The following is a 15,909-nucleotide window of genomic DNA, read 5'->3' on the forward strand; positions in this document are numbered from 1 at the left end:
CCCTTACTAACACAAAAGATGATGCTAAGTGAAATGAACTCTGTTATGGAAACAATTGTTATATCACTGTTGTAATTACTTTCAACATGCGATGTGAAAACGTAGCTTCTATTATTGATGATCCTCTTGAATCCCCTTCCTGTGGTCATACCTTCACTAACTCTGTATCCTATCTGAGTGCATTGGAAACCGTGTATACAGGTATTAGAACTAGGAAACTGAAAGGGAATACCAAAATCGAGAGACACAGGGTAAAAAAGACAAACGATTACAAAAGCAATACTTGCAAAACTGTTTAGTGTAAATGTACTGAACAACTCATGGGGGGAAATGGAAAGGGGGAGATGGGAGGGGGAATGAGGGAGGAGGTAACAAACAGTACAAGAAATGTATCCAATGCCTAAAGCATGAAACTGTAACCGTTCTGTATATCAGTTTGACAATAAAAAAAAAGGTAGGGCAAATACCTCTGCCAAGGGCTATCTAGAGATTAATTAATATAAGATCTGAAAAATTTGATAATGGTTTAAGACATGAGATACTACACAAGTGACCCTAAAATGAATTACAAATAAATGATGGAGACAAAGAACCTGCTTCAGTGTGCTCAACCAGAATCTAGTACTGTGCCCTTATGATTTAAATGTTATTAGTTGTAAGAAATAATAAGGGTGAAGCTTATGTTGACATTGTTAGTTTATTTTTATATTATTTCATCTGATACAAAAATTAGAATGAATAGATGTGAATTAGCGCTCTTTTGGAATCTCCACCAAATGAAAGAGCCAAGTCTCAGATAACAATTGCTTCTAAAGTCACAAACAGAGGCACAAAAACATGGTGTATTTCTGAATTGTCTTGCTAAGAAAATCAAGCAGAATCTGTTCTAGCGTCTAGTCACGACTTCTTTTAAAGCAAAGAAACTACAATCAGTAGTTTACAAATGTAGACTCTTATCTGAATATTTTATTGCAAAAATTTCTTACATGAATGTGCGTAGAACATAATTTGAAAATATGATGATTTCCAAACTTGTGAAGTTGGTAAATTCAGAATTCAGAAGGGAGACAGTGAAAACAGGAGCACGGCTACTCCAGAACCTTCTACCAGGGAGAGGAAGGAGGTGGCAGGGCATCTATAAACCCTAGACATCTGTAACCTTGAAGGTATAGAACTGACCTCAGCTAGGCTGGTAAATAATTCATTCTTGTTTTAATGTACAGAATCTGACCTAGTAAGTACTGAAAGTTATGCTAGATATTTTTCATACTTTTTTCTATTCACTTCCTTTTTGTAGGCCTAAGCAATTACTTTTTTATATTTTAATGTTATTTTACAAAGATTTTGATAAGTATATCTTAATTGCAAACTTATTTTCATTATGTAAATTGATTCCCTTTTTCTATTTTATAATTTTTATTTTTTACTTCACTTTTTATATTGATATGTCAACCTCAAGTTGTATGTGCACAAGCACATGTTTTCCTTCCATCCCTTCCATTCCTTCCTTCCTTCCCTCCTTCCTTCCTTATTTACTTCCTTCCTTCCTTTCCCTTCCTTCTTCCCTCCTTCTCCTTCTTCCTTCTCTCCTTCTCTTCCCTTCCTCCCTTGTCTACCTCACTTTCTCCCTCCTGTCATTTACCAGGGCTTGTACTAAGAACTTCCCTCTCACATGGGCTTTGCACTCACTCCTGACACTCTACTACTTGACTCACTCCTGTTTTCTAGCTTTTCATTAAATTAGACATAAGAGTCTCTTGGTTATTCTGCCCATCTGCCCTTAGAATCATAGTCCTCAGATCAGCCTTCTGAATAGATACTTCTTACACACTTGGCAGATTAATTGTTCTCTCTTGACATTAAGTCTTTGCTGTTTGCCTTCAGACCTTGGCTCAGTTGAAACCTTGATGTGCTCTCTCCTTCATTCAAATTACTACACATTTATTTATGTTTTAAGTACAGAAATTGCTTGGTTTACATTGTCCATTCTCCATTCCTGCTATTCTGAGATGTTGTTTCTGCTTTTATCCACATAGTAGGCAAATAATTCTAGTGAAATTCATCCCCAGTTCTTCTCTGGGTTTTTCATTTATCATTCACTTGTTTTATTTAAGTGGTATCAGGTTTTGAACTCAAGGTCTCAAGCTCAATCAGCTTGCTTGCTTAACTGGTCCTCTACAATATGCCTTCAGTCCTAATTTATGTTGATTATTTGGGGAGATGGAATCTCTTGCTGATTGCGAATTATCAGCCACTCCATCTCAGACTCTTGAGTAGCTAGGATTACTAGAATAAGGTACTGTGTCCAGATGTCAGTCATTCTTCTCCTGTGGTATCCCCTTCATTTTTTCATTTTTCAGAGCTGTCATTACAAATCATTTGTGTGATAATTTGAATACAGTTACTGCCCTCCTGAGATAGAACACTCTTTCAAGCTAATTTTGATGTCTACCGTGCTTCCATAAAACTTAATGTGTTTATTAGTTTTTGTTTACTGCTTGAATGCCTTTGTTCTCTTTCATGATCTTTGTGCTGAAAGCAGATATACCATGTATATGTGCAGACATGCCATGGAGATTTGGAATGAAGTCAAGCCAGTATGGATCTTATGCACGTTTTTGGATAATAAGTGAATGATGAATGAGACCGACTAAATGGTTAGCAAGTTTCCAATAATCAGAGAATCAAAGACCACTTATGATTGGACTGACATCATGAATAAATGTCCTGGAAGGATAAGAAAGAATGGACAATGTCCATTCACTAAGATACAAGGAATCTGCATCGCTTCAGAAATGAGATGTGGGGCTGGGGTCAAGATGGCAGAACAAAGTTAGTTGTGAAAGAACTACAAAGAATGTCTGAGTGGTGCAGATGTGATACATTCAAAGCCAGCATCCACTGAAATAAAAATAATTGTCTATACTAGTTGAAGTCTACTATCCCACTTATACTAGCTGGAGGAACTTTCATTCCTGTTGTGATAGTGAGTTGATTCTTTATGATCCTTTCCTCCTTGTCATAATTTAGTATTTTCCCTCTGCCACATCTCAGAATAACCCTTTAACAATTCTCATTTGACATGAGAAAAATTTCACTTGCTCAGTCTTCTGGGGTCACAGTAGATCATATGCTTTTCTGAGATTACTCTTTTTTTGATAATAGCTCTCTGGCTTCGTCTTTGGAGCCTTTGGCAAAGGATAGCACTCTACATGTGACTTGCAACAGTCACTTTTGTGTTCCTAGCTCCTTCTTATTCTGGTGACAAATTGTTCTCCAGCCTTTGGCGCTTTTATGAGGAAAAAGAATAGAGGATGCAGAAGCATTCTAACAAAATTGTGCTTTCACAAGCTCATTGAAACAACCAGGTTTCTCCATCTCTGGGAAGTCTCCAGGCTGGGTAAAGCCTTCAGTATTACATAATCAAGGTCTATGAGATCATACTGGAAACAAAGCCAATTTCAATGAAAGGGCTAGTCATTCAAACAGGTACAAATGAGGAAAGTGTGTGAGGCAAAGCAATGAAGGAAGCATCAGATTTCACACATCACTCTGCTCAAAAGTGGGTGATTCTCTGCTCTTTAGCCCAGTGCTGTGCTTCTGCTTGGCCGAAGATGAGGAAGAAGATCAGGCCTGAGACATTAACAGCAATTGTAACTAGGAAGACATTTCTCCAACCCCTCTCTGAATCCTGGAGGAAGAAAAACTTCCAGTTAGTAGAATCACCCAGTTCTTGTCCCACCTGCTTCACAGAGGCTTTGTGTGTTTCCATGTCCTGCTGTTCCCAACTCCAGTTCAACCTAGGCTGATGAGCCTTCTAGAATATGCAGATTTGTTTCTATCTTAAGGCCAGTGCACTGGTAGTTCACTCTGTTGGAATCCTCCTCATGTGGGGCAGCATTGGCTCACTTTCTTCTAGTCTTTTCGTAAATGTTAGCTTTTCTGGGAGTCCCTTGTGTCAACCCAATTAAATTAAAATTCTACTCCCTTAGTATGCCCTACTTGCTTTGAACTCACATCCATTGAATATATCGTGAATTTTACATCAGTTTTCGCCATTTTCTTTCCTATATACTAGTATCACAAGGAGAAAAATTTTTATTTGCCTAAAGAAAGCATGACACTTGTTAACATTCATTATGTATTGAATAAATACTTATTCAATAAATATGAACTCAATACTTTTTAATGTCTGGATATATGAATCATGTGGCAGGAAAAAGGAGGTTAGAGATTTCCGCTTAAGCGAAGATTTCCTTACTGTGTTAGTCAGTGGCTAGAAGGAAATTGAAGCTCCCAAAACAAGAAGAGTACAGGATACTTATGGCTCACACCTGTAATCCTAGGTATTCAGGAGGCAGAAAAAGAGTTTAGATAGAAAGTTTATGACATCTTTATCTCCAGTTGATTACTAAAATACCAGCTATGGAGCTGTGGATGAATGCCAGCCTTAAGCAAAAAAGCCAAGTGACAGTGCCCAGGCCCTGATTTCTAGCCTGAGTATACACACACACACACACACACACACACACACAAACACTCACAGAATAGACTTGATTTTTATTTTTACAAAAGCTTTATCTTGTTATTCTCATTCATTTTCCTAAGTTCTTGGTGCAAAACCACTGGAAAGTTAAAAAAAGACATTAAAGTACATGTCATCAGTGTCTTTCTTCATGTAAGGTTTATATCAATAATACTCAGGCAATCCTCAGCTTGTCAAATTTATCTTTATTTGGTGGTCTTTAATTAAATAATTAATTCATGTCTGAGCCTAAGTCTCAACATGAAATTCAGATGAGCTACAAACTCAAATTTAAAATTCATCGTCCTCAATTCTCTCAAGATTTGGAAAAAAAGGCCTACAAAATTACATAAGGCTTATTTTGGCTATTTTAGGGGCATCTTCCAGGATGGAAGGCTGCACAGATATAAAAGACTATGCAAACTACAATTGTCTGATGTTTCTGTATGATCATTCATGAGAAATTATGTGTGGATCACTTGAGCCTCATTCAGTCATTCACTCGGCTTCTTCCAGTTCATCTGTCAACACCTGTTGGATTTCTATGTGGAGTGATCAGCTCATCATGTTTTCCCTGGCACTGCTGAGGTTTTTGTTGTTTTGATTTGCTTGGTATTGAACACAGAGCCTTGTACAGACAATTGTTTTTCTACAAAGCTATATTCCTAGCCCTCAATGTTTTTAACCTTGTAATTTTTTTTTAAGAATGGGTCTCATTATGTAGCTGAGGATGGAATTGAATTCATGACCCTCCTGTCTTCATTTCCTGAGTTTAAGGATGGTATGCATGTACCACCATACTTGAGTTATGACTTTTCAATGTTGAAAATCTTACATGTTGAAAAATCTCTCAATCACAAGCAGCCAAGATAGCAGACCACTCTATACTATAGAGCAAGTCACAAATATTTCTGGAAATTTGTTTTTCATAAATTCAAATGAATTTTCTCCTTTACTACTTCCCATGCATGTGGCAATTTGTCTGCATAAGCTGATCTGGAAATGAAGGCAAGCTGAGGGTTCTTGAACCCTCATGAGGTTTGAGAAAGAAACAAAAATACACTGAGAGTGACATCCACTGCTACCTTATATAGGTGTTGAAGGTAATGACTAGCTAAGCAATTCAGGCTGGCCCTCCTCTGCCAACTGAAAGCCACTGCCCTTGGATTTTGCCAAAACTCAGGCAGATCTCCTGTGGTTGGGAGGGTCTTGACTGTTATAAACAAACAAATGACAATCTGACAAATTTCCTAAAGAAAGGAGGAAAGGTTTGGGGAAGACAACAGAAAATAGCTAGTCTCTGACCATACAGCAGACAATTGGTTTCCAGGCCCTCTGATCACTCTTCTGAGTGGCCTTAATATCCCTATGCTAAATTCTGTGTTGGCTTTCTATAACTGCACTTCCTGCCCCTGGTTTTATTTCTATTCTGCCAGAGTATAAGAACCAACCAGACACATGCATTCGTTTTTCTGGTAAATATTCATCAGAACTTTTTTTTTGACCAGTCCAGGGCCTTGGACTCAGGGCCTGAGCACTGTCCCTGGCTTCTTCCAGCTCAAGGCTAGCACTCTGCCACTTGAGCCACAGCGCCGCTTCTGGCCGTTTTCTGTATATGTGGTGCTGGGGAATCGAACCTAGGGCCTCGTGTATCCGAGGCAGGCACTCTTGCCACTAGGCTATATCCCCAGCCCCTCTCATCAGAACTTTTATCCTCACCTAACTAATGAAAAATCCAGCAGCAATAGGAGCAATGGCTCCAGACATATGACTAAAGTTTTGCAATAGTCCCCTGAGAAAGCCAGCATACCTGATGAGAAGAAAGAAAACAGTCCCATGTAAACAAAGGGGTTGATCTCTGTTTCTTCTTAAGCTTTATCTCTGGGGCTGCTTGGAATTGTGTTCACTCTTATGAAAGCCTGAATGAACTGTACTACTGATTTGTATGATCCTGTGCTAGACCTTGAACCTTTCAAGGGGGTGACCTGTAGGAACTTCTCAACATGGTTGATACACAGGCAGATTAGTGGTTTGTGCTTAGTTTGTGTGGTTTCTTTATTCCTAAATTTGACTCTGATCCTTTTTTCTACATGAAAACACCCTTCATATATGGCTCCTGAATTACAGAGGCTGCTGAAGGAAGAACACAATACAAAGAGGGCCAGAGTGGTACTGAAGCTGGATTTGGTCCAAGGCAGAATCAAGAGGACCACAGTGGAAGAGAGAACCCCTGTGGCAGAAGGACAAAAGTGATAAGTAAGAGGCTCCTAGAGTTCCACAAATTCAGCATAAATTAAGCTTAAATATTTACCTATAGCAGTGAAAAGTTTCCTGATGGTAATAGGTCTGAGGATTTTTCTAGAGGAAAGAAAAGCTGCCAATAGACCTCCAAGGATAACACAGAAATAGCTCGAAATAGATGGTAAGGCTGACAAGATGCCATTATGAGAATCAGAAGGAAAAAAAATGATTAATGATACTACCTATGACATAAACTGATCCCCAAATGAAGCATCCATACTTATGGGTTTTCTTTTGACATGGATCAGGTTTCCTATAAATTCCCTGTTACTGAAATGAATCCGGCAATTTTTGTGCTTGGGGGAAAATATGCACATAACTTTTGTTGTTGTTATTGCTGGATAGTAATTTTTAAGCCTGGCACAATGGGTTATGTACACTCATAATCTGAGCTGTTTAGGAAATAAAAATTGGAAGGATCTTGCTTAAGGCCAAACCATGAAACAAGCAAATTTCCCATATCAAACAATATGCCGTGTGTGCTTGCCCTGATATCTTATTCCAGGTTCATAGACATGGAAAGCCATAGGTGGAAAGTACAGCATGTGAAGATGGCCTTGGGCAAAAACACAAGTTCCTACCTGAAAAATAACTAAAGAAAAACAAAAATATGAATACTGTTTTTCATATAGAAATACATATTTAAAAGACAGTATAGCATAATAGAAAAATAGAGGATAAATACTATTTATATATGAGAAATATTAGAGGCCTCTGAAAATGTTTCATATTACCCTACCCACTCATAATAAAACAAATAGTGATATGCTATCTTCATGGATCAAACTGCCAAAACTCCACAGAAGGGTACTTGGTACTCATAAATATTATTGGTTTCCTATGGAGTGCAATTTAACAATAAATGAACTCACCAATTTCAAATGTAACTATTTACTCCCCCAGAAACTGTTGTGAAACCATATGACAAAGTAACATATTTTCTTCTGCAGCTTTGAGAAAAAGGTTGAATAACGAAACAAATATTGGTGAGGTGTTTATGATTCCCTCTTGTAATTCTAGATACTCAGGGGGCTGAGATCTGAGGATTGTGGTTTGAAGCCAGTCTGGGCAGAAAAGTCCCCATGAGTCTTTTGTCTCCAATTAACCACTCAGAACTGGAAGTGGCACTGTGACTCAAATGGAAGACAGCTGGTTGTGAGGACAAAGAGATTCAATGGCAAGGCCTGGCTGTGAGTTCAAGCACCACAACTGAAAAAAGAAAAGAAAACAAATTATGTCCAGAAAGGTTTTCACTGACACAAAAGGATCTTCAAAACTTATTTAGTGGGGCTGGGAATATGGCCTAGTGGCAAGAGTGCTTGCCTCCTACACATGAAGCTCTTGGTTCGATTCCCCAGCACCACATATATGGAAAACGGCCAGAAGGGGCGCTGTGGCTCAGGGGGCAGATTGCTAGCCTTGAGCAGGAAGAAGCCAGGGACAGTGCTCAGGCCCTGAGTCCAAGGCCCAGGACTGGCCAAAAAAAAAAAACAGACAAAAACAAAAACTTATTTAGTGGTAAAATGAATGAATGAATACATTAATAAATAATATAGGTTGCATATGTAGCTTCCAATATTTTCTATAGAAAGTTAGTAAAAATAAAAAGACACATTCATATATGCTTACACTATAATTAAGAAACAAGAGAAGGCTATATAAGAAGTTTAAAAAGTACTCTCAGCCTGTTATGGTGGCTTTCTGTAATTAATTTTGCCTGTTAAGGGGATTGAAATCTGAGCATCACCACTTGAAACCATCCAGGGCAGAAAAGTTCATGAGACTCTTATCTTCAGTAAGATACCAAAAATCCAAGAGTAGAGGTAAGACTCAAATGGTTAAGTGTCAGATTTCAGCAGAAAACACAAAGGATAATGTTAAGGCCCAGCATCAAGCACTAGTACCCACACAAAAACAAAGCAAAACAAAATTTAAAAAAAAAACAATAACAACAGAAAGCACACAAGAAAATTGAGAATAGGGAGGAAGAATTTTCATTCTTTATGTACTTTTATAAAGTCAAATTTTATGTAATTCTAAAAGTGTTTTATCATTCTTATGATCATTCAACCTCTAACTTAAAATTCTATCCAAGAAAATTCCAGGGGCTGGGAATATGGCCTAGTGGCAAGAGTGCTTGCCTCCTACACATGAAGCTCTCGGTTCGATTCCCCAGTACCACATATATGGAAAACGGCCAGAAGAGGCGCTGTGGCTCAAGTGGCAGAGTGCTAGCCTTGCGCAGGAAGAAGCCAGGGATAGTGCTCAGGCCCTGAGTCCAAGGCCCAGGACTGGCCAAAAAAAAAAGAAAATTCCAAAGAGATCGTCCTTGTTGTATATATACTTTCTGTAATGAAAAGAAGTTAGCTCTCTCTGCTTCAAGAGGCTCATTTTGTGGATGAGTAAAACCAAGGTTATCAAGGTTTTATGTGACTTACACAAAGATTAGGATTCTAGGTTTCCCAACCTCAGAAGTTCTGCTATCTATTCTCACTTGTCTTTCCATGAATTATCCTCCACTCTCTTGCCACTAGGCCATATCCACAGCCCCTATCCTCCACTCTCCCCCTCAGCTCATTTCCTTACCCAGTCTCACAGTGAAGCTTAGGCTGTCAATCACTCAGCAGGCATCCTTTTGCCTGCACTTCCTACCCTTGGTTCCTTTTTCTTTGTCTGCTTCCAACCCTCTGCCTCTTTGGGCTTTCTGATCTCCTGTCCTCCAGCCTACTTGCAGGCCTATTCCCCACACTATAACAACTGCTAAGAAAGTCAACTCTCCATTGGTCCTTCCATACATTTTACTCTAAGTGCCCTCAACAGGAGATGATTGCTCTCTAAGGATTTAGGTTTAGCTTATAATAGCAATGTAGTGGCATTTCACTAACACCCATCTGATACAGTGCATCATTTCCTGAATGTCTGCAAGTCCTGGAGCTTGAATGCAGCTCCTAGGCCTTGTCCCTGTGCTTTTTTGTGCAAGGCTAATGTTCTACCACTTGAGCGATAGCTTTACTTCTGGCTCTTGGGTCATTAATCGAAGATAAGAGTTTTGCACAGTCTTTCCTGCCTGGGTTGGATTTGAACTTTCACTGTCAGATTTCAGCCTTCTGAGCTAACTAGAATTACAAGCCTGAGCCACTGGTGCCCAGATGCTCTGTGACTTTTTTAAAAATTGACTTGATTGTTATCCAAGTGATGTACAGAGGGGTTACAGTTTCATTTGTAAGGTAGTAAGTACATTTCTTATCAAACTTGTTACCTCCTCCCTCATTTTTCTCCCAACTTCCCACCACCCACTTCCCTCTCCCCCTTCCTCTGTGACCCATCTAACAGACATTGAAGACTCCTAGCAGTCAACTAGTCATCTGATCATTTTGTAATAATCCAGACAGCTGCACACCTGTGTGTATTTGTCTTCCTAAATATATACTTAAGGAGGATGCTTTTAAACAATGATGCATGAATTTTTGTATAAGTTCTACTCAGAACTTCATATCTTATTACTATTCTTATTCCCAGCATAGGTTGTTTATGCATCTCTATCATAGTTTTCTCCCAAGGCAGAATTTGCTTTTTAGTTCTTAATTTTTTACATTATCAAATGAGTATTATTTGCAAATGCTGATTGAGTATAAAATTTTCACCATAAAAATAGGACATTCTGTGATTATCTCACCTAGAGCTATGCAACTGGGCTTGAATAAGGGTAAATCAGATTGAGATCGAGAACCCAAGTTAACCAGCTTGCATTCTTTCTTTGTTACATCTTCCTTTTGTTTTCTTTCTTTCTTTCTTTCTTTCTTCTTCTCTTCCTGACTTCCTCATTCCTTTCTTCCTTCTTTCTCTTGTATTTGTTTCATACCTGTTGCTAGATCTCAGGGCCTGGAGTTTTTTCCTTAGCTCTTTTAGATCAACCTGGTGCTCTACTATTTGAGCCACAACTGCACTTCTGCCTTTTTCTTGGAGATAAGAGTCTCACAGACTTTCTTGCCCAGGCTGGCCTCAAAACACTATCATCAGTTCTCAAACTCACAAGGTACTAGGATTATAGGCATGAGACACCAGCACCCTTCTCAGCTTGCATTTCCTATGTTAACTCAAACTGGTGCTCTACAATTTGAGTCACAACACCACTTCTAGCTGTTTGCTGGAGATAAGAGTCTCACAGTTTTTCTTGCCCAGGAAGGCCTCAAACCACTATCCTCAGATCTCTTCCTCCCAAGGAGCCAGGAACACAGGTGTGACACCAACACCCTCCTCAGCTTGCAGTTCTTATATATGTTCCGTGGCCTATTTCCCTGATTTTTTGACCATGGGAGACCCAGATTATATATATGATGAAGCATTTAAATAGAGGGGCAGAATAAGCTTTCTCTATACTTACATCTCTGACATTGACTTGAAATACAGAGTTGTAATATGTAGGTGTGTATGCCATCATAGTAGAAAACTGCCAGAATAGACAGAAATAGGAGACTACAATGGCCCAAAGCGGTAGGGATTTGACCATATCTTTGATGGGCAGAGACCAGTCTGGCAAGTGATCCTAGAAGAAAACACATGTTAATATGCCCTCCATCAGAAAACATCATCTCAGTTCTGCGATACTTCTTACCTCCAGGATGCCTAGGCAAGCATGAGAAGTTGCAGAGGAATTCCTCAATGTACCTGTTGAGCCACTGCACGCAAGATGTAGCTTTTCTCACTAGAGCTGATAAAGGGATGATTCCTGGGCTCATTATAAACGAGAGAAAACCAAAGAAGGCAACAAGCACAGCCAATGCCACCTAAGAAAAGAAGGTCTGGTTAGCAGAACATTCCTATGGCAGACATAGTCTGCCTCTGTCTGCATGTACACCACTCACATGGTGCTATCCTAGGTGTACAGTCCCCACCATTTGACTTGGTTCTTGGCCATATTACTTGCTTTTCTCAATGGGGTGGGGGCAGTTCCCTGCCTAGCAATGAAGGGCCACTGTCTTTCTTCACATGTCTTCTGGGAAGTCTTCATAGAACCACTATGGTCCAGCTGTTTCATTGCTCCAGGCAGATGAGAAACAGAGAGCAGAGCCACCCAGCTGTCCCACAGAACTGTGGAATTGATAGTCTCTATTTGTTAACACTGAGATTTGGGAGATTTTAAGTAGTATCATGTTGAAACTACAGCACACTGGTACAAATTATTCCTGTGGTTGCCTCTGGTACTTCAAACTATCCTCACTGTTCAAGTGTAGATTCATCTTCCTCTTACTAGCCAAATGAAGTTCTTCTTTAAACATTTCCATGCTTTCCTCTTACCTTGTCATAGCACATGAGTTAATAGCCCAAAATTCATTTATTTATTTAGATCTTTCCTTCTTCATGAATCATGGTGTGACTATACTCCATACTTGCCCCAGTTTGGGCCAGAACTGGGGCGGAACTCATGGTATCACACTGTCACCTGTTGTTGTTTTTTCACTCAAGGCCAGTAAACCACCTGATATTACACCTTGTTGGATTACCATGACAAGTTTTAGACATGGAATTAGTCCTTAGCAATGAAACTTTAACATTATGACAGAGTTGTGGAAATCAACAATACCACTGTGGAATGATAATGTAGCTTATCTTAAAATTCACCATTTGGGAATTTCCCATTTGGGAATCTTAAGAAAACCTTAAGAGTTCTTTTTATTGACTAACTTGTCATTTACATGTTTTTTTACCACAATCATCCAACAACAGATACTTCACTGAATGAATTTTGAGAATATGCAATGAAAAATTACAAGTTTTCTAACAAGGAATTGAACAAAATGCGGGAATGTATGCCGTCAGCTGGTGGCTCATGCCTATCATCCTAGAAATGTATCCAACGCCCAACGTATGAAACTGTAACCTCTCTGTACATCAGTTTGATAATAAAAATTTGAAAAACAAAATGGGGGGATGTATGCCGTCAGCTGGTGGCTCATGCCTGTCATCTTAGCTACTCAGGAAGCTGAGATCTGAAAATCACAGATCAAAGCTAGCCTGGGTACGAAAGGTCAAAAAGTTTTATCTCCAAGAGTCAGAAGTAGAGCACAAATGATAGGACCTATCCTTGAGCAAAAATGCTCAAGGCCCTGAGACTTCAAGTAGCAGGGCTGACACCAAACTAAAAAAAAGACAAAAACAAACAAACAAAAAAAAACGAAGAAAGAAAGATAGATATAAAAATCATCTTTGGTGAACATTGGTGTTGGAGGATGTTAATACTGATTAAACAGTGAAACCATATGCTTTATATGCTACTGAATTTCTCAAAATGAACAGCATGAAATCACAATTTTATTCTTTTGAATAACTTTAAAATGTTATAGTACTCAATCTTCACATTACTTTCTGATGAGTATATTTAGCTGTAGTTACAGAAGCCCTTTATCGAAGAGGATTTTCCTCTAATGCACACATTTAAGGCCTTAAGGATGCAGGTAATTTTCAAATGTAATTTCAGAGAACTTTTTAATAATCAAACAAATACAAAAGCAGTGGCTAGGTAGATTCCAACCTGAACTCAGTGCAAGTAAAAAGTGTGAAGTAGTATAATATTGCTTTTGGAAAACTTTAATGCCTCTTTGGAAACTCTGGAGTATCTCTCTGTGTATTTTGTAGTCCCCAAAGACACTCATGATCTGCCTCATCCTGGAGAGCAACTTGATAACTCTCCTGTCCAAGCAGTATTTTATTCAAGATTTAGTCAAATTTATATAATTTGTTGTTGTAGGTTTTTATAATAATAAGAGAAATTTTAAGAGAATTCTATTTTTATTTGTTTAAACAGTTTATTAAATAATCTCACAAAAATATGGTCTTTAAAAGATATTTTCAAATTATTATGAAGCCATAAGGAATATTATAAAGTCTTTAAAGTCACATGACTATTATAGCCAAATACATGGCTAATAAGACTTAAATGCTCTTTTGTCAGCTAGCAAGGATCACAGCATTGATATTTATTAGGATTTGCTTAACCATAGATAAGTTGCTACAGAAATTACGACTAGCATTCTTTGTCATAAAACTTAAAACCTGAAAATTGGAAAGCTCACCAAAGATATAGAAGACATAAGGCCATCCTATGGCCTGGCAGAGGAAACCACCAGCAATGAGAACAATGGAGTTCCCCAATAAAATTCCTGAAGAAAAGATACAAAGAGATTCTAGGTGAGAGGGCCAGCCTTCATGTTCTGTTTGCTCTCTACAAAGATGGATTGCATGGTACTTGAAAGTCTGAGCTCCAAGGACAATTACCCAGGTGCAAATTCTGTTCCTTTACTCAGTAGTATCTTAATCACAGATAATTGTTAGTCTACGTATGTTTTAAATTCCTTCTACTGTGTCTTCATTCTTTAGTTGATTTATTAGGATTCTGTGGGACTAAAAAAGATGAATATGTACAAAACACAAGAATGTTTGTTTTGTGGCCAATATTCATTTCTAATCAGGAAAGATAGAATAAGGTAGTGCTTACATCAAGGACTGTGAAGCCAGAGTAATTACAACATAATATCTTAATTCTCTTGATAGATCACTGGTGAGTACATGTGGACAGTTTATATAAGGGGAGATTGGGATATAAATTACCTGATCCAGCAATGGTGGTGAGTTGACTTATTTCCGTTGGGCAGAGCCCATTTGACCCAAATTGAAAACTGACCTGTTGATACCATAACCTAGGGGAAAGTTTTCCATCTTAGATACACGAGATCATTCTGGAAGCCATATTCCATTTTAGCTAGGGAAACATGTTAGTACCTGGGCTATACCTTGCATGACCCTAAGAACAATAAATGGAGCCACTCCAGCATCAGCCCCCAGTGGAAGGAAGAGCGTCAGAACTGAGGAAATGAACAAGCCAGCACCAACAACATACTTGGCTCCAAATATTCCAGCCACATAGCCAGTAGGGATTGGAGCCAAAAAAGAGCCATAACTGAGAGAGCTCAGAATGATCCCCTGGATTTCTGGACTCCAGTCATATGTAGGGGCCTAGAAGACGAGGAGAACCTTACTGTCTTTGGTTAGATGGTGGCCATTATTGTAAAGACTTGAGAAGAAAAACAAAAACCAGCAGTTCTGTTTCTTTTAAAACATTCTCCAATTCCTCTAATCTATTCATTTCATTATAGAAATAAATTGACATCAATATATGCGCAAGACACTCCGGACATCCCAATACAAATAACTAATCAATTAACATATGAGAGTTTGTGGAGGAAAAAAACTTATAAGAATGGAAACAGTATAAACAAGCTAAACAAACATATCTATAAGAAGAGAGAATAGACATCATCTGTGAAACTTGTTTTATGGCAATGTTCACCATTATGTGGAAAGAATTTATTTCTACTAAATGGTAAGGTCTATTTCTTTATTTATTTTAATTTAGTCTATGGTTAAACTCACAGACACTAAGCAGAAATGAAATCTCCTTAGACACACTTGTGTACATCGTGTATACTCAGTAAGTATTTGCTAGATAAGAGCATTGAATTTTTTCATAACATAGTCCTTTACATCAAGCCACTTGAATCAGACTCTGGTCTCCAACTTACCACTGCCTTAAATTCCTTTACTCTTTCATTCCAGTAGTCCTGGTAGTAGTCTGTGGGGGGTTTTTCTATGGAGGCATTGGGGTTGCTGCTGGTGGCTGTATTGTTTACCATAGCAGTGATAGCAATACTCAAGCTCATTTGTTGTGTAATAACTGAAAAATTGCAGAGTTGCAAGATGAACGCCAGCCCATGCCGGGTTGAGCAAAGACCTAAGAAGAGAATGTGACATCAAACAATATTTACAGAAAACTTCAATGGCCAATTAAAAAGAAATTCTAAGCATGTCCCAAAGCTTGTGCACAACTGTCTGTATGTCTGTTTGTCTGTCTATTGGTGAAACATGGAAAAACTGGCATCATGGATTCAAAATTATTTGCTTTTTTGACTACTATTTTAACTTACTTAAAGTCTTGTGTTAAACTGATCTTTGCAGCCTGAGGGTGGAGTCACAGTGAACAGCCTGGAGGCAATCCTGACTCTTATCACCAGACTTCAAGCCAAAAG

General features: G+C 38.5%; 1 protein-coding gene and 1 long non-coding RNA gene across 2 annotated transcripts; both read right to left on the reverse strand.

The window, feature by feature from the left end:
* Positions 1–3,318: 3,318 nt before the first annotated feature.
* LOC125352954 lies at positions 3,319–6,280 on the reverse strand. The gene is made up of 2 exons (XR_007211219.1): positions 6,245–6,280; positions 3,319–3,691 (listed from the first exon to the last, which is right to left on the reverse strand). It is a non-coding gene; the product is annotated as an uncharacterized LOC125352954 (long non-coding RNA).
* A 113-nt stretch (positions 6,281–6,393) lies between these two features.
* On the reverse strand, positions 6,394–15,543 carry LOC125352386 (probable small intestine urate exporter). The gene is given in 9 exon segments (XM_048347476.1): positions 6,394–6,755; positions 6,837–6,971; positions 11,213–11,372; positions 11,495–11,613; positions 13,900–13,986; positions 14,435–14,477; positions 14,479–14,523; positions 14,606–14,839; positions 15,406–15,543. Coding segments are annotated over 9 exon segments (1,323 nt in total).
* Between the last annotated feature and the right edge of the window lie 366 nt (positions 15,544–15,909).

This window comes from Perognathus longimembris, chromosome 6 (assembly GCF_023159225.1).
Source record: "Perognathus longimembris pacificus isolate PPM17 chromosome 6, ASM2315922v1, whole genome shotgun sequence".
In the NCBI taxonomy this organism is placed as follows: domain Eukaryota; kingdom Metazoa; phylum Chordata; class Mammalia; order Rodentia; family Heteromyidae; genus Perognathus; species Perognathus longimembris.